The sequence below is a fragment of the Chlorocebus sabaeus genome, chromosome 11, assembly GCF_047675955.1.
Source record: "Chlorocebus sabaeus isolate Y175 chromosome 11, mChlSab1.0.hap1, whole genome shotgun sequence".
In the NCBI taxonomy this organism is placed as follows: Eukaryota; Metazoa; Chordata; class Mammalia; order Primates; family Cercopithecidae; genus Chlorocebus; species Chlorocebus sabaeus.
In genome coordinates this window covers 6,507,857-6,534,265 of record NC_132914.1, presented here as the reverse complement: position 1 = coordinate 6,534,265, position 26,409 = coordinate 6,507,857, and the positions used below count along the sequence as shown (strand labels likewise).

The following is a 26,409-nucleotide window of genomic DNA, read 5'->3' as shown; positions in this document are numbered from 1 at the left end:
GTCAGGAGATCGAGACCATCCTGGCTAACACGGTGAAACCCCGTCTCTACTAAAAAGTACAAAAAACTAGCTGGGCGCGGTGGTGGGCGCCTGTAGTCCCAGCTACTCTGGAGGCTGAGGCAGGAGAATGGCGTAAACCCGGGAGGCGGAGCTTGCAGTGAGCTGAGATCCGGCCACTGCACTCCAGCTTGGGCAACAGAGGGAGACTCCGTCTCAAAAAAAAAAAAAAAAAAAAAAAAAGACCGGGCGCGGTGGCTCAAGCCTGTAATCCCAGCACTTTGGGAGGCCGAGATGGGCGGATCACGAGGTCAGGAGATCGAGACCATCCTGGCTAACACAGTGAAACCCCATCTCTACTAAAAAATACAAAAAACTAGCCGGGCGAGGTGGCGGGCGCCTGTAGTCCCAGCTACTCGGGAGGCTGAGGCAGGAGAATGGCGTAAACCCGGGAGGCGGAGCTTGCAGTGAGCCGAGATCGCGCCACTGCACTCCAGCCTGGGGGACAGAGCGAGACTCCGCCTCAAAAAAAAAAAAAAAAAAAAAAAGATTAAGATTAATCTCCACCCTCACTGAACTTGACCCCACCCACAGCATTTGACCTGGGTCCTCACTCCCGCGTTTGAGAAACCCTTTCTTGCGTCTCTGGAGCTTTCATTCCTAATTCTCTGCTCACCCCAGTGACTACTCTCTACTGGTCTCCTTTGACCTCTTGGCTCCGTCCTTGGACCTCTTTCTCCGGTTTCACTTGTTCTTTCATCCAGTCTCATGGCTTTACTATCAAGCATATGCTAGTATCTTCCATTTTATAGCTCCTTCACCGAAGCCTCTGCCTGAACTTCATATATTGAACTTCCGATTCCACATTTCTCTACTTGGATAGCTAGCTTGATATGGCTGAAATTCAACTTCTGATTCCCTCACCCCCAAACCTCCTCCTGAAGTCTCCCGTATCTGAAAAAGGCAACTCCATACTTTCTGCTGCTCAGGCCCAAAACCTTGAAGTAATCCTTAAGTCTGTCCCATCAGTAAGTCCCACTAGCTTTATCTTCAAAATTTCATCCAGATCGTACCACTTCCTCCTCCTCCTCCCCTGCTGGCTTGGTCCAAGCCACTATCATATCATCTCTCATCCAGATTAATCCAACAGTATCTTAACTGATGTCCTCCTCTGTGACCCTACAATGTATTCTCCAGACAGACAGCCTTTTAAGACATAAACCAGATCAAGACACTCCTTCTGTTCAAACCCTGCAATGAATGACTGCCATCTCGTTCACAGCAAAACCCAAAGTTTCTTGGAATGGCCTATGAGATCATCTTTTTTTTTTTTTTTTTTTTTTTTGAGACGGAGTCTTGCTCTGTCGCCCAGGCTGGAGTGCAGTGGCCAGATCTCGGCTCACTGCAAGCTCCGCCTCTCGGGTTCACGCCATTCTCCTGCCTCAGCCTCCCGAGTAGCTGGGACTACAGGCACCCGCCACCTCGCCCGGCTAGTTTTTTTTTTTTTTTGTAATATTTAGTAGAGACGGGGTTTCACCGTGTTAGTCAGGATGGTCTCGATCTCCTGACCTCGTGATCCACCCGTCTCCGCCTCCCAAAGTGCTGGGATTACAGGCTTGAGCCACCGCGCCCGGCCTGAGATCATCTTGTCTGTTGCTTCCCTTCTGCTCTCCTCTCGATTATTCTCTGTCATATATATATATGTACACACACACACACATACACACACATATATACACATATACGTATGTCTGTGTTCTGTGTGTATGTCTATATATATATATATATATATATTTTTTTTTTTTTTTTTGAGATAGCATCTCACTCTGTCACCCAGGCTAGAGTGCAGTGGCATGATCATGGCTCACTGTAGCCTTGTCTTCCTGGGCTCAAGCAGTCCTCCCACCTTAGTGTCCTGAGTACCTGGGACTACAGGTGAGAGCCACCATATCCAAGTAATTTTAAATTTTTTGTAGAGACGGGGTCTCACTATGTTGCCCAGGCTGGTCTTGAACTCCTGGCCTCAAGTCATCCTCCTGCTTCAGCCTCCCAAAATGCTGGGAATACAGACATGAGCAGTGTGTCTGGCCTACTCTTCCTCCTGCTCACTCTGTTTCAGCCTATTTGGTCTCTGTGCTGTGCCTGGGACCTGCAGGCACCCTCCAGCCTCAGGGCTTTGCATTGGCTGTTATGAGCACACCTCATTTTATTGCGTTTTGCTTTTTTGTACTTTGCAGATATTGCTTTTTTTTTTTTTTTTTTTTCCTGAGATGGAGTCTCGCTCTGTCACCCAGGCTAGAGTGCAATGGTGTGATCTTGGTTCACTGCAAGCTCCACCTCCCAGGTTCACACCATTCTCCTGCCTCAGCCTCCTGAGTAGCTGAGACTACAGGCACCCGCCACCATGCCTGGTTAATTTTTTTTGTATTTTTAATAGAGACGGGGTTTCACCGTGTTGGCCAGGATGGTCTCGATCTCCTGACTTCATGATCCACCCACCTCGGCCTCCCAAAGTGCTGGGATTACAGGTGTGAGCCACCACGCCTGGCCTTTTCTTTTCTTTTCTTTTCTACAAATTGAAGGTTTGTGACAATCTTGTGTCCAGCAAGTCTACTGGCACAATTTTTCCAACAGCCTGTGCGCACTTCATGTCTCTGTCACATTTTGGGAATTCTTGCCGTATTTCAAGCTTTTTCGTTATTAATATATCTGTGACGGTGGCCTGTGACTAGTGATCTTTGATGTGACTAATTGTTTTAGGGCGCCACGAATGGTGCCCAGATAAGATGGTGAACTTAATCAATACATGTGCGTGTTCTGACTGCCCCACTGGCCTGGCCCTCCATTTCCTGTCTCTCTTCCTCTCCTCTGGCGTCCCTATCCCCTAAAACACAACAACATTGAAATGAAGCCCATTAATAACCCTACAGTGGCCTCTAAGTGTCCAAATGAAAGGAAGAGTCACACGTTTCACACTTTAAATCAAAAGCTAGAAATGATTCAGCTTAGCAAAGGCTGAAAGCTAGGCCTCTTGTGCCAAAAAGCCAATTAGTGTATTCAAAATAAAAGTTCTTGAGGGAAATTAAATGTGCTACTCCAGTAAATACACAGATGATAAGGAAGCAACACAGCCTATTGCTGATAAGGAGAAAGTTTGAGTGGTCTGGATAGAAGATCAAATCAGCTACATTTCCTTAAACCGAAGCCTAATCCCTAACAAGGCTCCAACTCTCTTCAGTTCAATTCAATGAGGCTGAGTGAGGTAAGGAAGCTGCAGAAAAGCTGGCAGCTAGCGGAGGTTGGTTCATGAGGTTTAAGGAAATAAGCCATCTCCGTAACCTAAAAATACAATGTAAAGTGGCAACTACTGATGTAGAAGCTGCAAGTTATCCAGAAGATCTTGCTAAGATAACTGATGAGGTGGCAACACTAAACAACAGGTTTTAAATGTAAACAAAACAGGCATCTACTGGGAGAAGATGCCATCTAGGACTTTTGTGGCTGGAGAGAGGTCAACACCTGGCTTCAAAACTTCAAAGGAAAGGATGACTCTCTTGTTAAGGGGTAAGGCAGCTGGTGACTTTAAGTTGAAACCAGGCTGGGCGCGGTGGCTCAAGCCTGTAATCCCAGCACTTTGGGAGGCTGAGATGGGCAGATCACGAGGTCAGGAGATCAAGACCATCCTGGCTAACACGGTGAAACCCCGTCTCTACTAAAAAAAAAATACAAAAAACTAGCCGGGTGAGGTGGCGGGCGCCTGTAGTCCCAGCTACTCGGGAGGCTGAGGCAGGAGAATGGCGTAAACCCGGGAGGCGGAGCTTGCAATGAGCTGAGATCTGGCCACTGCACTCTAGCCTGGGCGACAGAGCGAGACTCCGTCTCAAAAAAAAAAAAAGTTGAAACCAATGCTCATTGACAATTCCTAAAACTGCAGGGCCCTTAAGAATTGTGCTAACTCTACTCTGCTGTGCACTATAAATGGAACAATGAATCCTGGATAACAGCATGTCTGTTAACCATTATAATATGGTTTACTGAACATTTTAAGCCCTCTGTTGAGACCTACTGCTTAGAAAAAAATATTTATTTCAAAATATTACTGCTCATGGACAGGCACTTGGTCACCCAAGAGATGTGATGAAAACATATGAGGAGATTAATGCTGTTTCCATGCCTGCTAACACATTGATTCTGCAGCCCATGGATCAAGGAGTAATTTGGACTTTCAAGTCTTATTATTTAAGAAATACATCTTACAAAGCTATAGCTGCCATAGATAGTGATTTCTGTGATGAATCTGGGCAAAGTAAACTGAAAACCTTCTGGAAAGGATTCACCATCCTAGATGCCACTAGGATTCCTTATGAATCATAAGGACATTCATGATTCATGGGGGGAGGCCAAAATAGCAACACTAATAGGAGTTTGGAAGAAGTTGACTCCAACCCTCATAGATATCTTTGAGAGGTTCAAGACTCCAGTGGAGGAAGTACCTGCAGATGTGTTGGAAATAGCAAGAGAACTAGAATTAGAAGTGAAGCCTGAATATGTGACTGAACTGCTGCAATCTCATGAGAAGACTTTAATGTTAATATTAAACCATTCAAGGTAATGGCAAAACACAATTACTTTTGCACTAACCTAATAGATGAGGAGTTACTTCTTATGGATGAGCAAAGAAAGTGGTTTCTTGAGATGGAATCTACTTCTGGTGAAGATGCTATGAACATTGTTAAAATGACAACAAAGAATTTACACATATTACACAAACTTCGTTGATAAAACAGTGGCAGGGTTTGAAAGGACTCCAATTTTGAAAGAAGTTCTACTATGGGTAAAATGGTATCAAACACCATCGCAGGCTACAGAGAAATATTTTACAAAAGGAAGAGTCAATCAGTGCAGAAAACTTCATGTTGCCTTATTTGAAGGAATTGCCACAGCCACCCCAAACTTCAGCAACCATCATTCCGGTCAGTCAGCAGCCATCCATTAAGGCAGAAAGATATGACTTGCTGAGGGCTCAGATGATTGTTAGCATAATTTTTTTTTTTTAAGCAATAAAGTGTTTTTAAATTAAGGTATGTATATATTTTTTAGACATAATGCTATCGCACATTTAATAGACTACAGTGTAGTATAAACATAACTTTCTTTTTTTTTTTTCTTTTGAGATGGAGTCTCGCTCTGTCGCCCAGGCTGGAGTGCAGTGACTGGATCTCTGCTCACTGCAAGCGCTGTCTGCCGGGTTTATGCTATTCTCCTGCCTCAGCCTCCTGAGTAGTTGGGACTACAGGCGCCCGCTACCTCGTCCGGCTAGTTTTTTGTATTTTTTAGTAGAGACGGGGTTTCACCATGTTAGCCAGGATGGTCTCGATCTCCTAACCTCGTGATCCGCCCGTCTTGGCCTCCCAAAGTACTGGGATTACAGGCTTGAGCCACCGCGCCCGGCCAAACATAACTTTCATATGCACTGGGAAACCAAAAATTTGTGTGACTCACTTTATTGCAATATTTGTTTTAATGCAGTGATCTGGAACCGAACCTGCCATGTTCTCTGAGGTATGTCTGTACACTGAAATAGTTTAAACGTTCTTGTTTATTTTTCTTTTTTTCGAGACAGAGTTTTGCTCTTGTTGAACAGGCTGGAGTGCAATGGCGCGATCTTGGCTCACCGCAACCTCCACCTCCTGGGTTTAAGCGATTCTCCTGCCTCAGCCTCCTGAGTTGCTGGGATTACAGGGATGCGCTATCATGCCGGCTAATTTTGTGTTTTTAGTAGAGACAGAGTTTCTCCATGTTGGTCAGGCTGGTCTCGAACTCCCAACCTCAGGTGATCCTCCTGCCTCAGCCTCCCAAAATGCTGGGATTACAGGCGTGAGCCACAGCGCCCGACCCTTGTTTATTTTCTTGTCTGTTTCCTCCAAATAAAAACACATCCACGGGCCAGTCTTTTGTTCACTCCTATATCTTCAGTACCTTAGAACAGTGCTTGCCACAGAGTGGGCCCTCAGTAACTATTTTTTTATGTTTGTTTTTTTGAGACAGAGTTTCACTCTATTACCCAGCCCGGAGTGCAATGGCATGATCTCCGCTCACTGCAACCTCCACCTCCCAGGTTCAAGCGATTCTCCTGCCCCAGCCTCCCTAGTAGCTGAGATTATAGGCGCCCACCACCACACCCAGCTAATTTTTTTGCATTTTTAGTAGAGACGGGGTTTCACTATGTTTTCCAGGCTGGTCTTGAACTCCTGACCTCAGGTGATCCACCCACTTTGGTCTCCCAAAGTGCTGGGATTACAGGCATGAGCCATCACACCCGGCCAGTGACCATTTATCAAACGAATCAAGCAATGGATTATTATTAGTATTTTTTTTTTTTTTTTTTTTGAGATGAAGTCTCGCTCTTGTCCCCCCGGCTGGAGTGCGATGGCACAATCTTGGCTCACTGCAACCTCTGCCTCCCGGGTTCAAGCGATTCTCCTGCCTCAGCCTCCTGAATAGCTGGGATTACAGGCGCCTGCCACCAAGCCCGGCTAATTTTTGTATTTTTAGTAGAGACAGGGTTTCACCATGTTGACCAGGCTGGTCTCGAACTCCTGATCTTAGGTGATCCACCCGCCTTGGCCTCCCAAAGTGCTAGGATTATAGACGTGAGCCACTGCGCCCAGCCGAAGTAATAGATTATTATGCCATATGTAATCTAAATCAGATAAAGGGGAAGTGACCTGAGGAGGATGTGAGAGACAAGGAGAAGGTGGTCAGGTCAGTGGATCAGAGGTTCTGGGTAGGGCTGGAGTGAGTCTGAATGACAGAAAGGGATTGGAGACTGTGATGCTTGGGTTGACCTAATGGAGGGTGTCTTTGTTCTACTTTATTAGCTACTTCATCTCAGCCTTCATTGCTGGTTTCTCCTCAACATTTAAAAATATTTAAAAAGTTTAAATTTAGAGATGGGGTCTCAAACTCAAGGGTTTAAGTGGCCCTCCTGCCTCAGCCTCCTGAGGGTCTGGGACTACAGGTGCACCCTTGTAGTGTACACCACTGCACCTGGCTCTCTTCAACATCTTGATCTCTAAAACTGGAGTGAAGTAATAAAAAACAAAGTCTGGGGCAGTGCTTTTCAAATTGAGATACACAGCCCGTTAGTGGATCATAAAATTAAGTTAGTGGGTTGCAACCAGCATCTATAAAAATGAAATAGAATAGAATAGAATAGGAAATAGCAGGGCACACTGCATGCAGCAAGGATATGTATCATATCATAAAACTTTCATTTCAGTTTTATATATGTAGATGTGGGTGTTTTTTTGTTTTTGTTTGTTTGTTTCTTTTGAAATGGAATCTTGTTCAGGCTGGAGTGCAGTGGCGCGATCTCGGCTTACTGCAACCTCCGCCTCCCAGGTTCAAGCGATTCTCCTGCCTCAGCCTCCCAAGTAGCTACGACTACAGGCGCCCGCTACCACACCCGGCTAATTTTTTGTATTTTTAGTAGGGATGGGGTTTCACCATGTTAGCCAGGATGGTCTCGATCTCCTGACCTCATGATCTGCCTGCCTCGGCCTCCTAAAGTGCTGGGATTACAGGCGTGAGCCACTGTGCCCGGCCAGATGTGGGTATTTCTATATGGTGCCAGTGTGTACTGAGTCACACATATGGTTGGGTCATGGACAATCTAGTTTGAAAGCCCCTGGCCACCAGAGTGAGTTAAAAGGTCAAAAAACCAAGAGGCCAGGGTATTGGAAAGATTTTATCATAAATTCTGAAATGACCAAGACTTTCTAGGTGTAGTGCTCAAATACAGAAATTTTACTGGGGTTGAAAATCTTCAATAAATGTCCCAGTGAGTCTGTAGATGGTTGCAACGGCTGGTACTTACTCCCTTTCCCAAGATCTCTAATTCTAACCCTTTCCTGCCTGTTCCTGGACTTCAGCCTGCTGCCAGCTCTTTCCTCACTAGCACACCCCAAACTGCCTTAGTAGCCTGAGCAACCCGCCTCCAACACTCTGGGTCTAGCCCCAGTGCCAAGTTTCCTCATTCATACCTCCTGCTGTCTCCAAGGGAACCTCGTGATCACAGCAGCATAATGACCAGGTTGGCCATCATTTACCGGGTCCCTCCATATGCTCTGTTTGGTAGGAATTGCCCCTTATTTTATTTTATTTATTTATTTATTTTGAGATAGAGTTTTGCTCTTGTCACCCAAGCTAGAGTGCAGTGGCACAATCTTGGCTCACTGCAACCTCTGCCTCCCAGGTTCAAGTGATTCTCTTGCCTCAGCCTCCCGAGTAGCTGGGATTACAGGTGCCCACCAGCATGCCTTGCTAATTTTGTATTTTTAGTAGAGTCGGGGTTTCACAATGGGATCAGGCTGGTCTCAAACTCCTGACCTCAAGTGATCCACCCGCCTTTGCCTCCCAGTGCTGGGATTACAGGCGTGAGCCACTGCCCTTCATTTTATAGAGGAGAGCCAGGATTTTAGAGGTTAAGTGACTTGTCCAGGGTCACTCAGTAAGTGGCAGAGCCAGAGTTTGAGCTCAAGTCTGTCTCCCTCCCTATAAGGCCTTTGCAATGCACGCCACAGCCTCCCTCACCAGCTATCTGAGTCACTCTTGACCATTCTCACAGCATGAAATTCAGATTTCATGCTTCAATAACAGCTATGAATCACTCCATTTCATGAATAGTAGGGTCTCTCACGGAGTTGAAAACGTTAAAATTCTTTTTTTCCCTCCCCCAAGACGGACTCTTGCTCTGACACCCAGGCTGGAGTGCAGTGGAGCAATCTTGGCTCACTGCAACCTCCACCTCCTGGGTTCAAGCAATTCTCCTGCCTCAGCCTCTCAAATTAGCGGGGATTATGCCCGGCTAATTTTTGTATTTTCTTAGTAGAGACGGGGTTTCACCATGTTGGCCAGGCTGGTCGAGAACTCTTGACCGTGTGATCTGCCTGCCTCGGCCTCCCAAAGCGTTGGGATTACAGGCATGAGCCACTGTGCTCAGCCTGAAAACGTTAAAAACTCTTGAATGGCTACTGTCCACACTGCATGTCAACCCTGCTGCCAGAGCTGTGTTGGGGACATAGAGAGAAAGTGAAGATCTGAAGACCCAGTTCCTGGCCTCAGGAGATTACAGCCAGAGGACTGGAGACCTTAGAGATCAGATAGGTTACCTGCATTTCACAGATGCCAACACTGAGTCCTGCGTCACAATGCAGGAAAGAACAGACGTCTTGGAGCACGAAGTAAGAATCCGCTTGTTGCAATTATTTATTGACTCCTGGGTCACTCCCCATCATTTCTTGAAGGTTTTAGTGCCTGGTAAAATACCGCTCGCTTTCCAACCCTCCCCCTATAAAGTCTTCAAAATACAAATCTCCTGGAGGCCCAGCAGTCCATACCTTTCACAGGTTGAGATGATAAAAGGGCAATGTGGGAGACAGATGAGTCTGGTTCACAGTGTTAGGGCCACTAAGTTGCTATGTCCCACTTGACTCCGGGTGTCTGGAGGCCATGTGCTCCAGGTGAGGCAAGACCCTCCCAACCCTGGGCGTGGGAGAATGAGTATTGCTTCGCCTGACCTGCTGTGGTAATTCCTTCCACCCTACTTGTCTTGGTTTAAGAATGGGCATGTGATCATATCTGGCCAATGGGATGTAAGGAGATGTCTTCTGTGGGAATTCTGGGGATGTTTATCATATTCTTTTCTTTTTTTTTGACAGAGAGTCTCACTCTGCTGCCCGGGCTGGAGTGCAGTGGCGTGATCTTAGCTCACTGCAACCTCTGCCTCCCAGGTTCAAGTCATTCTCCTGCCTCAGCCTCCCAAGTAGCTGGGATTATAGGCACGTGCCACCATGCCTGGCTAATTTTTGTATTTTTAGTAGAGACGGGGTTTCACCATGTTGGCCAGGCTGGTCTTGAACACCTGACCTCAGGTGATCTGCCTCAGCCTCCCAAAGTGCTGGAATTACAGGTGTGAACCACCGCGCCCGGCTCATGTTCTTAAAAAAGAGACACACTGAAGGAACATTTTCTCTTCCAACCTTAGACAGAGATACCGTGATGACATGAAGCCTTGAGTTGTGGTAGCCACCTTGTGTCTTTGAAGGGATAAACACAAGGGCAAAAGCCAATGTGCTAAGGATGATTAACCATGGAACTCCCCCTCCTCTGACCTTCCTGCATGTGATAGAAGTTCCTTATTGCTTAAAAATATTTGGGCTGGGTGCAGTGGCTCATGCCAGTAATCCCAGCACTTTGGAAGGCCAAGGTGGGTGGATCACTTGAGCCCAAGAGTTCAAGATGAGCCTGGGCAACACGGTGAAACTCCACCTCTACAAAAAAATACCCACACACAAGAAAACTACCCGGACGTGGTGGCACACACCTGTAGTCCCAACTACTCAGGAGGGTGAAGTGGGAGGATCACTTGAGCCTGGGAGGAGGAGGCTGCAGTGAGCTGTGATTTTGCCACTGCACTCCAGCCTGGGTGACAGAGCCAGACCCTGTCTCAAAAAAAAAGAAGTCTGACTTTGGGCTTCTGATGCTTGTAATCCAAAGCATCCTCATGTAACGTGCAGCATCAGATGGCCATAGAAGGCCAAGCAAAGTAGCAATGGGTTGCAATGAGGGGTGCAATGCCGGCTGCTGGAGCAGATAAGCCCAGGAGTCCTAGTGTTTAATACAAGATATCCTGGCTGGGCACCGTGGCTCATGCCTGTAGTCACAGCACTTTGGGTGGGCAGATCACGAGCTCAGGAGATGGAGACCATTCTGGCTAACACGGTGAAACCTCATCTCTATTAAAAATACAAAAAATCAGCTGGGTGTGGTGGCGGGCGCCTGTAGTACCAACTACTCAGGAGACTGAGGCAGGAGAATTGCTTGAACCCAGGAGGCGGAGGTTGCAGTGAGCAGAGATCGCACCACTGCACTCCAGCCTGGGTGACAGGGCGAGACTCCATCTCAAAAAAAAAAAAAAAAAAAAAAAAGAGCTGATTCAAAGGAAATCCAGTTGGGGTAGGGTCTGCATTTGGTGTGAAAGGGTCTATAAATTTGGGTAGAAGGAGACCCAAATATAGGGTCCTTGGGTGTCTGAGTTAATCTACCCTTGTCACATGTTCCCTGGAGTTAACTTGGAACCATTGTGCAAGACGGGCTCTATCTGGGTCACCACCTGTAAAGCATTAGGGATGAGGATAAATACCACGACGTTCAATGGCATGGGTAAAAGAAGACCGTGTGTTTATTTCTGAGGAGGTGGAGTGAGAGGAGGGAAAATTTACAGGTCCAGCAAGGGTCGGCAAGACAGTTGGCATGTTCCAGAGAAGGGACCCTGGCATTTATTTGCAGGGCGAATATGAAAGTAGCCTTATTAAGGGAAGGGCCCACAGGCTGCTTGGGGCCAGGCAGTCTGGATTTGAGTGCTAACTGGTGACAGCTGCCAGAACAAGCCCAGGCGCTGGAGACTCCAGGACCAGGAAATGCTGCAATTCCCTGTTAAGCTACCAGTTGTGGGAAGCTGAGCTTGGGGTGGCTCCTCCCACTCCGGGAGAAGGGGAATCCCGGATCCCAACGAGCTCTTTGTGCGTGCAACCCAGAGTGAGCTCCCAGAATCACTTTCGGACAGCCCTGCTCCCGGCACACTGGAACCTGAGGATTTTGTAATCTTTTGGTGAGGTGGAGTTCAACACTCTTACGTTTCAGTCAGTAGGATTCCATAGGAAAAAATGCCATGTATTGTGTGTTTCCTATGTGCCAAGCACGCTGTATTTGCACCCAGTAGGTGGAACAAGCAGGGTTGGTGGGTTGCAATCTTGAAGCACCTTTCTTTTGTCTCTCGTTATTCCTAAATTGTGGTCAATGGGGGTCGTTGCTCCCTGGCTCAAGACAGACGCGTGACCAGTCCCAGACTTTCCTGATCCCTTTTAGGGTGAAGTCCCACAGTGACTTCAAACTGCAAAACATAGTCTTAATTCTAGAATGATGATGCTCGATTGTAGGTAACTGTCAAAGATTCCGATTATATTCAAGTTATGACAACTTTCCCTCTGCTGGGAGGAGCCAGGCTGTGGGGAAGAGGGGGTGGCCAGCTTTTCCTTTCTTGCTTGCTCACCTTGGGAAAGTTTTTTTTTTTTTTGAGACGGAGTCTCGCTCTGTCACCCAGGCTGGAGTGCAGTGGCTGGATCTCAGCTCACTGCAAGCTCCGCCTCCCGGGTTCACGCCATTCTCCTGCCTCAGCCTCCTGAGTAGCTGGGACTACAGGCAGCCGCCACCTCGCCCGGCTAGTTTTTGTATTTTTAGTGGAGACGGGGTTTCACCGTGTTAGCCAGGATGGTCTCGATCTCCTGACCTCATAATCCGCCCGTCTCGGCCTCCCAAAGTGCTGGGATTACAGGCTTGAGCCATCGCGCCTGGCCTGGGAAAATTTTTTAAGAGTCGCCTCTCCACAGCCCCCAGAGTCACCAGCAACAGCTGGGACATAACCCCTCCTCCGGTCTGAGCCCCAACTCTGCAGAGCCCCTCCTCTGGGCTTCTAGGATCAGATAATCCCATCTCTTCCTTCTGTCCCGCTGCCCTAGGGCTGGCAGCTGTTTTCCCTGGCTATGATTTCTGCCTTACTTCTTCGTTCTCTTAGTGATTTTTTCAATACTTGCTTAACCAGTTTCCTCCATTAAATTCTCTCTGATGAAATACCTGTTTTGGATTCTGTTTTCTTGGCTTACACTGTGTTTATACACTGGTTATTCAACAATTTCCAGCCTACTACAATTGAAAGGAGATATAAAGTATACTAGATATAATAGCTAACTCTTATTGTAGAGAAAATGATGAAACATTTGCTTGTGTCAACCAGAGCTGAAAGCATACTCCTCTCCTTGGGAGAGAGAGATCTGAAATAACTGAAGTGCTGTTACCTTCTTTCTCTGTACTTGCTTTAAACCCGGAGAGTAGTCAAGATGTCATTCATGACCAAATGACTATTACACCTTCCAACACTTTGGTATCTGCAGGAGGATCTGGGAACCTGGGAGGTGATGGGGGACTCCATGCTGGGCCAGAAGGAAACGAAGATGGGGAAATGAAGGGCAGCATGATATAAAATGGTGGTGGCCACTGAATTTGGGTCTCGGTTTTTCTAGGTCTGGCTGGGGCAGGGTGCATGGCAGAAGAGTTAGAAGTTCCCTTGAGTCTCTTTCAACATCAGGGCATTGTGATGGAGAGGAATCCATGCCAATGAGGGCTCCTGGAGAAGCTAGAGATAAGGTGTTGCTGATTCCAGCACTGATGGGGACTTGAACTCCTATGTGCTTTCCATCTCCAGGAGCTTAGAGAAATGTGGGTCTCCAAGCAAACACTCAGGAAACCAGCACTCTTGTTTCCAAGAGATTCAGGGGATTCCTAACTTTAATTTGCTGAATACCATCTTTGCATTTCATCTTCATTCTCCTGCTCATTTGCTTCATCACTGATAACTCTTTTAAGAAAAGATTAAGAAAAGTGGATCAGGGTTGGGTGCAGTGGCTTATGTCTGTAATCCCAGCACTTTGGGCTGAGGTGGGTGGATCACTTGAGGTCAGGAGTTCGAGACCAGCCTGGCCAACACGACAAAACCCTGTCTCTACCAAAAATACAAAAAATTAGCTGGGTATGTTGGTGCACACCTGTAATCTCAGCTACGCAGGAGACTGAGGCAGAATTGCTTGAACCCGGGAGGCAGAGGTTGTGGTGAGCCAAGATTGTGCCACTGTGCTCCAGGGTGATAGAACGAGACTCCGTCTCAAAAAAAAAAAAAAAAAAAAAAAAAAAGTTGGGATTACAGGTGTGAGCCACTGCGCCCAACTCTAATGCTTCTTAACCTTAACTGACTTTCTTTTATGTGCTCCACATTTTTGGTCAGAAGCTTCAGAAATGTCATCAGTTTTAGTGCAGTCTTAAACAAAGCTGTGACTTTATCATAAACCTTAATGAAAGTTGTATCATCTCGGCCGGGCACAGTGGCTCACGCCTGTAATCCCAGCACTTTGGGAGGCCGACGCGGGCAGATCACGAGGTCAGGAGATCGAGACCGTCCTGGCTAACACGGTGAAACCCTGTCTCTACTAAAAATACAAAAAATTAGCCGGGCATAGTGGCACATGCCTGTAATCCCAACTACTCAGGAGGCTGAGGCAGGAGAACCCCTTGAACCGGGAGGTGGAGGTTGCAGTGAGGCAAGATTGTGCCATTGCACTCCAGCCTAGAGGACAGAGCAAGACTCCGTCTCAAGAAAAAAAAAAAAAAAAAAGGCCAGGCACAGTGACTCACGCCTGTAATCCCAGCACTATGGGAGACTGAGGCAGGAGAATCGTTTGAACCCAGGAGGCGGAGGTTGCAGTGAGCTGAGATCACGCCACTGCACTCCAGCCTGGGCGAAAGAGCAAGACTCTGTTTCGGGGGCCGGGGAGGGGAAAAAAGCTGATCCTGCCTGCATTTCCACAGTGGAAGCAGATGGTTTGGGGAAATCTAATTTAAAAGGAAAGAAATCAAATTAGCTCTCCAGGGGTCTGATGGCCAAGGCTTGAGTGAAGACAATTACATTAGATGCTCTGGCCTCACCAAGGCAGCCTGAAGACTGAAGGTGGGTAGGGTGGAAGCCGCCCCGGGCCCCCTTATCCCTGGGTGGGTTCAAATCATGGCTGAAGGGGACAGGAGGGAGCTCAGATTGGTGGAATGAAGTCCTTCGACTCTAATGATGCCTGGCTTGGGACCTGTGAACCTGCAGCTGATTCTGCCACTTGACTTTCTACGGGTCTGGCTCACAGACCCTCTTCGTAACCTCTGTTTCTCAAAGAGCCTCACACACAGTCTTACCTCTTTTGGAGTGTGGTCAATTTAAGGAGAACGATTAGGAAAAACACCTCTCATCAGGTGCTGTTTGACAAGAATGTCAGGACTATTTACTCTGAGACACCAAAGCCCCTTAGGGTATAAAAACTACTGTGTGGGGGCCGGGCGGTGGCTCACGCCTGTGATCCCAGCACTTTCGGAGGCGGAGGCGGGTGGATCACAAGGTCAGGAGATCAAGACCATCCTGGCTAACACGGTGAAACCCCGTCTCTACTAAAAATACAAAAATTAGCCGGGCGTGGTGGCGGGTGCCTGTAGTCCCAGCTACTGGCAAGGGTGAGGCAGGAAAATGGCATGAACCTGGGAGGCAGAGCTTGCACTGAGCTGAGATTGCGCCACTGCACTCCAGCCTGGGTGACAGAGTGACACATTGTCTCAGAAAAAAAAAAAAAAAAAACTACCGTGTGGGCCGACATGGTGGCTCACGCTTGTAATCCCAGCACTTTGGGAGGCTGAGGCAGGCGGATCACCTGAGGTCAGGAGTTCAAGACCAGCCTCACCAACATGGAGAAACCCAGTCTCTACTAAAAATACTGTCAGGCCTCTGAGTCCAAGCCAAGCCATCGCATCCCCTGTGACTTGCACGTATATGCCCAGATGGCCTGAAGTAACTGAAGAATCACAAAAGAAGTGCAAATGCCCTGCCTCGCCTTAACCGATGACATTCCACCACAAAAGAAGTGAAAATGGCTGGTCCTTCCCTTAAGCAATAACATTATCTTGTGAAATTCTTTTTCCTGGCTCATCCTGGCTCAAAAAACTCCCCCACTGAGCACCTTGTGAACCCCCACTCCTGACCCCCAGAGAACAACCCCCCTTTGACTGTAATTTTCCTTTACCTACCCAAATCCTATAAAACGGCCCCACCCTTATCTCCCTTCGCTGACTCTTTTCGGACTCAGCCCGCCTGCCCCCAGATGAAATAAACAGCCATGTTGCTCACACAGACCCTGTTTGGTGGTCTCTTCACACGGACGCGCATGACAAATACAAAATTAGCAGGGCATGGTGATGGGTGCCTATAATCCCAGCTACTCCAGAAGCTGAGGCAGGAGAATTGCTTGAACCGGGGAAGTGGAGGTTGCGGTGAGCCGAGATCGTGCCATTGCACTCCAGCCTGGGCAACAAGAGCGAAACTCTGTCTCAAAATAAACACACACACACACACACACATACACACACACACACAACCTTGTGAACTCAGTGAGGATAGCCGTCCCAGGCAGTCTTTGAGCCAGTCAGCTTGAACCAGAAAAGTGTCCCAGGGCGTTCCTTCTGCCTACATTTTTGTGCTTGGAAGGTCATGGAGCATCACGAACATCAATGCTGTTCCCTGGCCACAGGCAATTCGACCAGGGATTGGTAGTGTTCCAGCAAGGGGTGCCAATAAGGCTGCATCTTATTGGAAGGGAACAGACTACCTGCTTAGATCCTTCCTGCTAAAGGAGCTTGCCTGTGAGATGCAGAGAGAAGCGGAGCTGCTGGGGCAGATGTCAGATGCAGGTCTGCCATGAGCTACTGTCTCAGGCCTCTGCAGAGTTCAGCTTAGAAAGTGCAGGAACTCCTAAGTGGTAGCATGGCTGTTGAGATGATGAATATCCTTCCAACAACCTCATTTAAGGGTTTGAATGCTCTCTTTCTTGTATGTTAAAGAGCCCAACCATCGTGCAAAAAAAAAAAAAAAAAAAAAAAGCAACAATTTCAGAGATAAAATATTATTTTGAAATATTTTGGAGTTGCCCATAAAAATGTTCACTGTTCCTATTACTTAACTTTTACTAGAGGTCCTTCCCTCACGCCCACCCCATAAATGGATATAGAGGAGGAGAGAGCTGCTTCCCTGGGTATTTGCTTGCAGACCCACATTTTTATAAGCTCCTAGAGATGGAGGGCATCAAGTTCCAATGGATGCAGGACATCTCTGTAGCTTCTCCTGGAGCCCCCTCTATGTCCTGGGGCTCTCCACTCATGGGGAGCCTTTTTTCTGCTGGACAGCCCTGGTTTAAAGGGGATTCCTTTATGTTCAGCCAAAATCTTACCCGAGAGTTCTGCCCATCAGTTCTCATTCTGGCCTCTGGGACAACTTACTGTTCTGGTTCATCTTACCGCCCTTAAGATATTTGAAAACAAAGAGGGTTGTGTTGTTGGATGACCCCTCCCCCAGGCTACAGTCCCCTGGTGCTTCACTCTCCTCTTGGGTGAGAAGGTTTTTAGGCAGGCCCCCACCTCCCCCCAAAAAAGTTCTGTCCTCTCCGGGTCTCTGTAGATGGTCACCTTTCTTCTTGAGGAATGGCCCCAGAACACAGCACCATATTCCTCTAGGGCCCGACTGTCACATCTGTGGCTCAATCGTCTCCATCTGGACACCTCTCTGGATGCATCCTCTCTTCACAGTTTTGGTTTCTATTAAGTTTGTGGTAAGCTAAATTTCCACATCTTTTTTCAAATGAAATTTTTTCTTCATCCTGCATTTATGTAATGGGTTCTTCCACTCAAAAGATGTTCCAGGATGTTCCTGTCAAGTTTCCTCCTGTGATATTCATCCTGGAAGGCAGCCCTGTGTGAAATATACAATGAAACTGAGACAGAGTCCTGGATTCAAGCCTGTATCCAGCCTATTCACTCTATGATATTGGGGCAAATATTTAACTTCTCTCAACCGTGTGTTTTCTCCAAAGGTAAAATGGAATACAATATCTTTAACTCACTTGTCATTTTCCAAACTTCACGATAGACTGAAAAGAAATCTAAATGCTCATATTTTCTATCTCCCTTAGAGCTATGAGTAGCCACGTGACAGATTTCTAGTCAGTGATGTACAAATGTGAGTTGACTTCCAGTTTGCCAGGGGAAGCTTTTGCATTTTAGATAGAAGAGATCATTGCGGCTAGCAGTTGTTTTTCCCCTACCTCTAGCTGTGAATGTAGAAATGGCTGGAGCTGCAGCAGCTACCTTATGACGGTGGGGTACAAGCCAAGAGAATCACAGAGATGCCATCTTCCACAGAGTGGAGCTGCTAAATCAACACTTCTAATTCCCTCCGGATTTAACATATGAGAAAAACCCTGTTATCTAACCAGTCAAATATGTGCTTGCCCAGCTAACTTAAAGTGCTGTGGAAAGGACCAAGGGCTACTAAACATATTGTATGGATTGCTTGATTTTGTTTACTTATTCCTGTTGAGATATATCCTTTGGGTGTCATATTCTATTATTCCAGTCTCGGAGATCTCTTTGAACTACACTTCTGTTACTCAAATTACTGGGTATTTCTCAGAGCCTTGTGAAATATACACGTAATAATACAGTATTTAGTAAAAGTCTTTTGGTTTTTCTTTTTGAGACTGAGTCTCTCTGCCACCAGGCTAAAGTGTGATGGTGTGATCTCGGCTCACTGCAACCTCCACCTCCCTGGTTTTAAGCGATTCTCCTGCCTCAGCCTCCCGAGTAGCTGGGACTACCGACAGGCGCCACCACGCCCAGCTAATTTTTTTTTTTTTTTTTTTGAGACAGAGTCTCCCTCTGTCACCCAGGGTGGAGAGCAGTGGTGCGATCTCAGCTCACTGCAAGCTCCGCCTCCCGGGTTTATGCCATTCTCCTGCCTCAGCCTCCCGAGTAGCTGGGACTACAGGCACCCGCCACCTCGCCCGGCTAGTTTTTTTGTATTCTTTTAGTAGAGACAGGGTTTCACCGTGTTAGCCAGGATGGTCCCGATCTCCTGACCTCGTGATCTGCCCGTCTCGGCCTCCCAAAGTGCTGGGATTACAGGTGTGAGCCTGTTTTTTGTTTTTTTTTTGTTTTTCTTCTTTTTTTTTTTTTTTTTGAGACGGAGTCTCACTCTGTTGCTCATGCTGGAGTGCAGTGGTGGTGCGATCTTGGCCCCCTGCAACCTCCACCTCCTGGGTACAAGCGATTCTCCTGCTTCAGCCTCCCGAGTAGCTGGGATTACAGGTGCCCGCCACCATGCCTGGCTAATTTTTTGTACTTTTAGTAGAGATGGTGCTTCACTATGTTGGCCAGGCTGGTCTTGAACTCCTGACCTCAAGTGATCCACCCACCTCAGCCTCGCAAAGTGCTGGGATTACAGGTGTGATCCTGCACCTGGCCGTATTTAGTAGTATTCCAAGTTATCATTTAAAACGTTGACCAGTTAAGGAACATGGCAGGGCTGCACAGGTAGAGACCTCTCCCCCTTGTGTGATTGTGTTCACCCAACCACGGATATGCCTCATTGTGCTGGAATTCTGCCCATACTGCTCCGTCTTGTGCCCAAGGAGCTCATGAGATATCCTGGTCTGCCTGTCAGTGAAACGATTCCCTGTACACCCGGAGGCCTCTAGGAAATGACAGCATCATGGAATGAGCCCCTGGATCCATGTGGAGTCTTGGTCCCACCCTTGGCCACTCAACTCCATCCAGAGGACATAGGTTTGGAGAGTAGGGCCTTGGGAGGAGAGTCCAGGGGGTTTATGGATATTAAAGCACTTTCAGTCCTTGAGGACACTGGTAAAATGTCCTTTTACTAAATCCAGCTGCTTTGATTCAAATTTGTTGCCCCTGGGCTGCTTTTTACAGTTGAGCCAAGAGGCCAACACCTCCATACAACTGCTTCTCTTATGCTCAAGGAGATTCTTTCTGGACCCAAAGCAGTTGTTGCTTTTGGCAGTGTCTGTTGCCTTTTTGTGACCTAAACTTCGTAAAGGCATTTGTTCCAAGGCCCTTCAGGAGCCGAGAGCAGCAGGCCGTCCTGGTTTTCCCTTAACTGCAGAGCTACACCTGGCCCTGCCCGCCACAAGTCAGGGGAGGCTCGTTTAGGCCTGATTGAGGGTGTGGACAGCCCGCTCCTTTTGGGATGTCTGCCAGCTTGCAATGATCCCTTGTCTTCTGGCGCTAGGCCCGGTAAGAGGTCACAGAGGGTAGCCGAGTCTTTACTCCACACACCCCTCCCTGCCCGCTGCTAGCTGAGGGGACAGAGGTAGACATTTGACTTAAACTGGGTCAAATTTTTCTCTCCTAAAACTTCAAGTGGGGCTAATGGAGGTTGTCTCTCTGTAAGCTGGGGAGCTGGGGGGGCAGCCCTTTCCCGACCCCATGAGAACTGAGTAGCAAAGTTGGTCTCCTCAGAGAACAAAATGTAGTAGCACAGAAATGGAGAGCTGTAGGAGTTCCTAGTCCATGTTTCCAGAATCTTCCTAAGGCTCAACTATTTTCATTCTTGGGTTAATTGCTCACTTTTGCCTAAGCTAGCCCATTTGTCCTTACGTTATTAACAACAGAAAGGCAGGATATAGATAGCTCTGAGGTGTTCCGGGATTTAAGGAGTCAAGGTCTATTCCATACTAACCTACCCTTCAGCAAAGCAGCAGCGTGGAAAGTGCGTGTAGCCTCTGAGATCTGCTTTCTCTAGAAGGGGCTGGCGACTACACGCAGGGCTGATGTTAGAACTCCTCAGGGGTCTCCTCCACTCCTACATAAAATGAATGGTTGGCCAGGCGTGGTGGCTCATGCCTGTAATCCCGGCACGTTGGGAGGCCGAGGCGGGTGGATCATGAGGTCAGGAGTTCGAGACCAGCCTGACCAACATGGCAAAACCCGTCTCTACTAAAAACCGGAAAGTTAGCTGGGCGTAGTGGTGAGTGCCTGTAGTCCCAGCTACTCGGGAAGCTGAGGCATGAGAATGGCTTGAACCTGGGAGGCAGAGGTTGCGGTGACCCAAGATCGTGCCACTGCACTCCAGCCTCGGTAACAGAGCGAAACTACATCTCCCAAAAATAATAAAATAAAATGAATGGTTGACCCGTTATTTCCACAACCGGAACAGTAGTCAGCCCTCAGATTAACAAGGGACCTAGGGCCACAGAGCAGCAAGGACACTCAACAATGCCAACCCAGCTATTTTTTTGTGTGTAGTAAAATATATGTAATAATCAATTTACCACTTTGACCCTTTTTTTGTTCCTTTTTTGAGACAGCATCTCGCTCTGTTGCTTCAGCTGGAGTGCAGTGGTGAGATCATGGTTCACTGCAGCCTTGGCCTCCCAGGCTCAGGTGATCCGCCCAACTCAGCATCCCAAGTAGCTGGGACCACAGGTGTGCACCACCATGCCCAGCCAGTTGTTTTTGTTTTGTTTTGTTTTTTAAAGAGATTGGGTCTCACTATTTTGCCCAGGTTGGTCTCGAACTGGGCTCAAATAATCCTCCCACCTAAACCTCCCAAAGTGCTGGGATTACAGATGTGAGACGCCGTGCTCAGCCCATATTAACAATTTTTAAGCATACAATGTAGTGGCACTAAGTATATTCACAAAGTTTTGCAACAATCACCACCATCTGTTTCTAGAACTTCTTCATTATCCCAAACAGAAACTCTGTACTCATTATACCATAACTCCCTATTTTCCCTTCTCCCTAGCCTCTGGTTACTTTTAATCTACCTTCTTTAGAAATTTACCAATTCTAGGTACCTCCTATCAAGGGAATTGTAGAATATTTGTTCTTTTGTGTCTCGCTTATTTCAGTGAGCATGGTGTACTCAAGGTTCATCCATGTGCAGCATTTAAGGTGGAATTCTATTCCATCATATGGATATGCCACGTATTGTCTGTCCATTTATCTGTGGATGGACATTTGAGTTGGCACCTTTTGGCTGTTGTGAATAACGCTGCTATCAACTTTGGTGTTCTGATGTTTGAATGTAATGGCATTCGGGGACATTTTGATCCTTTCCTGTTTTTCTTTTTGTAGTGTTAAGGAGGAACCCAAATGGAATCAAGGAATGGAAAATAAAAATCGGTTTCTTATGCCTCTGCACTTCACCTTTCTCCTGTTCATCCCACTCTGCCATTATTGCCTGCTTGCCTCCGAATTGCCCACGACAGTGCAGTCTGAGCACGGACCATACCTCCCATGCAGCGGTGGCTTTGTGATCTGTCCACCTGGGGTAAGCTGAACCACACTTCCCAGAATTCTCTTCCCGTGTGTTTCCGGTTAAGAGCAGAGCACAGAGGAGAAACTTGTGGAAGGTTTGGAGGTGGGAAGTGAAGCAACAGTCATTTCACAGCTCACACGAATTATGGCTTCTCTGCTGGCTCACCTCAGCAGAGGCAGGTACTAACACAGGGCCGGGTGTGGTGGCTCACGCCTGTAATCCCAGCACTTTGAGAGGCCAAGGTGGGTGGATAACTTGAGACCAAGAGTTCAAGACCAGGCTGGGCAACATGACAAAACCCCTGTCTACAAAAAATACAAACATTAACCAGGTGTGGTGGCTCATGCCTATAGTCCCAGCTACTTGGGAGGCTACAGGGAGCTGAGATTGGGCCACGACATTCCAGCCTGGGCAACAGAGCGAGACCCTGTCTCAAAAAAAAAAAAAAAAAAAACTGACACAGACGGATGTGTCTGCCTTCAAGGGCTCCCGCTCGGGCTTGTCCTCCCTTACGTTACGTCCGTCTGTCCTTCCCAGTTGTCTGCAGAGCCTGCTTAAGCAGCCCCAGTGCCAGTGACTGTGTAAGGTCAAATTCCCACAACAAATCTCTTCAAACAAGTACCTCTTAGTGGTTCTGCTTTTCTGATGAAACCCTGATGGGTACACACTCATATATTCATTCAACCAACAAATATTAACTGATAAAAAATACTGAGCACTACTATGCACCAGAAACTGGCAGCTAGGCAGTGAATAAAACAAAGTTCCTGCCACCATGGTGTGACGTGTACTGTCATGTCCCCATGATATACGTGTCACTGCTGAATGAGCGTCTGGGGGCCAGCTGCTGGTACTGACTCCTCTGTTAACACCTGTGTGACTCTGGATCCGAATCCCTTAATCGCTCCACATCTAGATTTCTCCATTAGTAAACTGGGGTGAGCAACTTCCCAAACTACTTCTCATATAAATGCAGGTAGAGTTAATAGCAGTTGAAAGACATTTGCAAACCAAATAGCTCTCAAAATAATTAAAGGAAATCAAAACCAGTCCAGGACATTGTCATAATTTTTTATTATGTATCAAATTGTCTTCAATATAAGTTACAACTTGATTAAAGTTGATAGACATTTGTATCTATTTAAAGACAAAAAAATTCTTTATGTACAATATCTTGTCTAGAGTCTAGCAAATATAGTACCTTTCATTGCAGGATTTCTGCTTAATATAACAAGCAAAAACAAACAACTGAAAAAATATAAACCAAAGCAAACCAAACCCCCCGTTCAACTACAAATGTCAATATTGAATGAAGCATTAAAAGACAAACATAAAATAACTTTAGCTTTTACCTAGAAGTGCAGGATGAATACTAAAATTAGTGGCAAAAAAAACCAAAACCAAAAACAAAAACCAAACAACAAACAAAACAAACAAATCCCAACAATCTTCATGGGTAAACTTTCCTGCTCAGGGATGTAAGCTGACTCTAGACCATCTCGCGGTTCCTGCGGATAGCACAGCACAGGATCATACTGAAGATCATGCCAAATATCTGGGAGAGAGGAAGAGACATGAGGATCAGGGTGGTTTGATGTGAAGGCAGGCTGAGGGAAAGGGAGAGACACGGGTCACCCAGTCCAAGACAAATGACGAGGAGAATGGCATCCAGGAGGCCAAACGAGTCCGAAGGTACCGAAGCAGGAGCGATGCAGGCCAGATAATGAGAAGGACACGGGACGTGAGGAATCTGGGGGGTTGGCAGTCAGGTGCACAAGCAGCCTCCTTGGGAACTTTCAGGGTGGGACAAGGAAGCTCAGAGCCAAATTAAATGCTCAAATTCCAGGTTTTCCTACAGTTCATATAGGTTAGTGCTTTTGCGCTTGTCTTTGTGTGTATTTAATATTCTTTTTTTTTTTTTTTTTGAGACGGAGTCTTGTTCTGTTGCTTAGGCTAGAATGCAATCAGGTGCGATCTGCCTGCCTCGGCCTCCCAAAGTGTTAATATTTTATTATTATTATTATTATTATTATTTTATTTATTTATTTTTTTGAGATAGAGTCTCGCTCTGTCGCCCAGGCTGGAGTGCAGTGGTGCAATCTCCACTCACTGCAAGCTCCGCCTCCCGGGTTCACGCCATTCTCCTGCCTCAGCCTCCCGTGTAGCTGGGACTGCAGGCGCCCGCCACCACGCCCGGCTAATTTTTGTATTTTTAGTAGAGATGGGGTTTCACCGTGTTATCCAGGATGGTCTCGATCTCCTGACCTCGTGATCCGCCCGTCTCGGCCTCCCAAAGTGCTGGGATTACAGGCATGAGCCACTATGTCTGGCCTAATATTCTATTTTAAAAGGTATTGTTATATCTTGGCTGGGTACAGTGGCTCACGCCTGTAATCCCAGCACTTTGGGAGGCCAAGGTGGGCAGATTACCTGAAATCAGGAGGTCAAGACCAGCCTGACCAACATGGTGAAACCCCATCTTTACTAAAAATAATTAGCTGGGTGTGGTGGCACACGCCTGTAGTCCCAGGTATTCAGGAGGCTGAGGCTGGGGCTGGATAATTGCTTGAATCCGGGAGGTGGAGGTTGCAGTGAGTCGAGATCACACCACTGCATTCCAGCCTGGGCGACAAGAGTGAAACTTCGTCTCAAAAAAAGAAAAAAAGAAAAGAAAGAAGGTATTATTGTATCTTTTGCTGAAAGGTACTTCATGCCTTTCTTAGATGCTGGAGAAAGGAGGCGATTCTCTCTTTGGGGGCAGTCTGGCAAGGGGGCAGAGGCGGGCGGGGGTGGGGGAAGAGTCAGGGAGCCAAGGCCATCCCAGTGAGGACTATATTCCGTCTTGTGCTTTCCCCCACGGGGAGAGAGGACATGACCCCAAGGAACCTGGTTGGCCCTTGTTGGTTTCTAGGGGCTGATTAGCAGGAGACCTCCTTCTGGCTGCCCATTTTCAGAGGCTCTTCAGGAAATAATTCCCATGCCGGTAGCCTCTAGTGAACTCCTTTCTTAGGGAGAAGAACAGCAGGTGCGTGAGGAGACATGCTCTGAGGACTAGCAGCGCCAGCACTGCTGCCCATGTGCCCTGAACCTTAATGGCTAAGAGAGTCGACTCTGAAGAAACCCAGGGGAAACCTCAGATACTCCACTCAGGAGGTGAGAGGCTTTGATCAGAACGGCAGCCTCTCTGTCTCTACATTCCCTAGTGGTAAAATGGAAATACTAAGGGCACGAGGACAAAGTGAGCTGACAAATGCACAGACTGCGGCAGTGTCTGGGCAGAGCATGGGCTGAATCAGTGTGAACTCCTCAGTCCCCCCCGGGATGACATTCCGCCACTCACCATGACCACGGCAATGCCGATGCCCACTGCGCCGATGATGTGGAATTTATTGTCGAAGACCTCTTTGATGGCATCAGGACAGGACTTGGGGAGACAAACCAAGACCTGGGTCACACACAATCCTTGCTCCCGGGGCACCTCCTTCCTCCCACGACACCCGTCTCACCCGGGAGAACTGGTGGGCTGGGGACAGGGGTGTTCAGGGATAAGAGAAGTTCTGGCTGGTGGATGGAAAGGGGAACAAAGGGATGGCTATGCTAATGGATGCTAAACATTTGGGCAGGACATCAGGGAAGGAGGAGGGACAGGCCCTGCTTGGGGGCCTATTTCTGATACAGTTGTAAGGTCACTTTTTACTACTCTGGAGCTGGACATTAACTCCGGCTTACAGACAGGAGCCACTGACAAAGTCAGAGCGGGAGTCCGAGACTCAGAAGCACGCCTGCCCTTGACAGCTTCCAGGCTGGCAGCAGTGGGCGGTGCCAGAGCACTTGTCTTTCCCCTGGTCTGGCCTTTGTTTTACTGCCCTTCAGTAAACAGAGGGCCCAAAGTAGGGGAGAAAGAGATGGGTGCCCTGGGACCCTTTCACAGGCAGACCGGGTCTTTCTGAAGCAGCACTTGGCTGCTGTCACTTTTATGCTTGCAGGGTTTGCCCACAGTAATGGTGCAGGGGCACCAGGATCTTGATCTGAGTTTACCTTTATGGTGAAGGTTTCGAGTACGTCCTTCTTGGGGCAGATGTCTGAGATAAACTGTTCCACGCCCCCAGCCAAACCACAGCAGTCCAACTACAGCGAGAAGGCAGGGATGGGGATGAGAGAAACGCATTTTAAAAAGATGATTAGAATGTCTGCACTGGTCTGGTACAGTCAGCACCGCTGTGTGCAGACACGGTCCGGAGTGAGCGCAGGAGGGTGTCTCTGCCAAGGCGACATACCGCATAGTGGATGGCTTTCAGCGTTTCCCGCTGGGGCTCATCCTTGGTTTTCAGCTTGTTGTAGGTGTCCTTGTAAAACTCCTGAACTTCCTTAATCACCTGCGATGGGCAGACAAGAGAGGGGCAGAGGCGGCATTTTCACACCTTTCTCCACGAACAAATGTTACGCGTTCCATCTTGTTCTCTCTCTTTAAGCTCTCGGCCATGTGCTTGGACATCACTGGGCAGATGGCAGCCGCTAGCACTGCCTTCTCTCGGGGCCTTTGGGCACTTCCCATCTCCTCCCACATCCTCCAGAAACCCACTCTGGCCGTTTCT

At 47.6% G+C, this 26,409-nt stretch overlaps 1 protein-coding gene and 1 long non-coding RNA gene across 2 annotated transcripts in view; one reads left to right on the top strand and one right to left on the bottom strand.

Moving 5' to 3' along the window:
- LOC140712726 (uncharacterized) overlaps positions 1-22,864 on the top strand; it is a 67,968-nt gene extending 45,104 nt beyond the window's left edge. Inside the window, exon 3 of the long non-coding RNA XR_012094434.1 lies at positions 21,631-22,864. This is a non-coding gene — a long non-coding RNA (uncharacterized lncRNA). The remainder of the gene's footprint in view (positions 1-21,630) is intronic.
- Positions 22,865-22,871: 7 nt separating this feature from the next.
- CD9 (CD9 molecule) overlaps positions 22,872-26,409 on the bottom strand; it is a 36,411-nt gene continuing 32,873 nt past the window's right edge. The window contains exons 5-8 of the mRNA XM_007967326.3: positions 26,092-26,190; positions 25,853-25,942; positions 25,155-25,238; positions 22,872-23,369 (exon numbers count right to left, since the gene is read on the bottom strand). Coding sequence (XP_007965517.1) covers positions 23,304-23,369; positions 25,155-25,238; positions 25,853-25,942; positions 26,092-26,190 — 339 coding nt within the window. The 3' untranslated portion in view covers positions 22,872-23,303. The remainder of the gene's footprint in view (positions 23,370-25,154; positions 25,239-25,852; positions 25,943-26,091; positions 26,191-26,409) is intronic.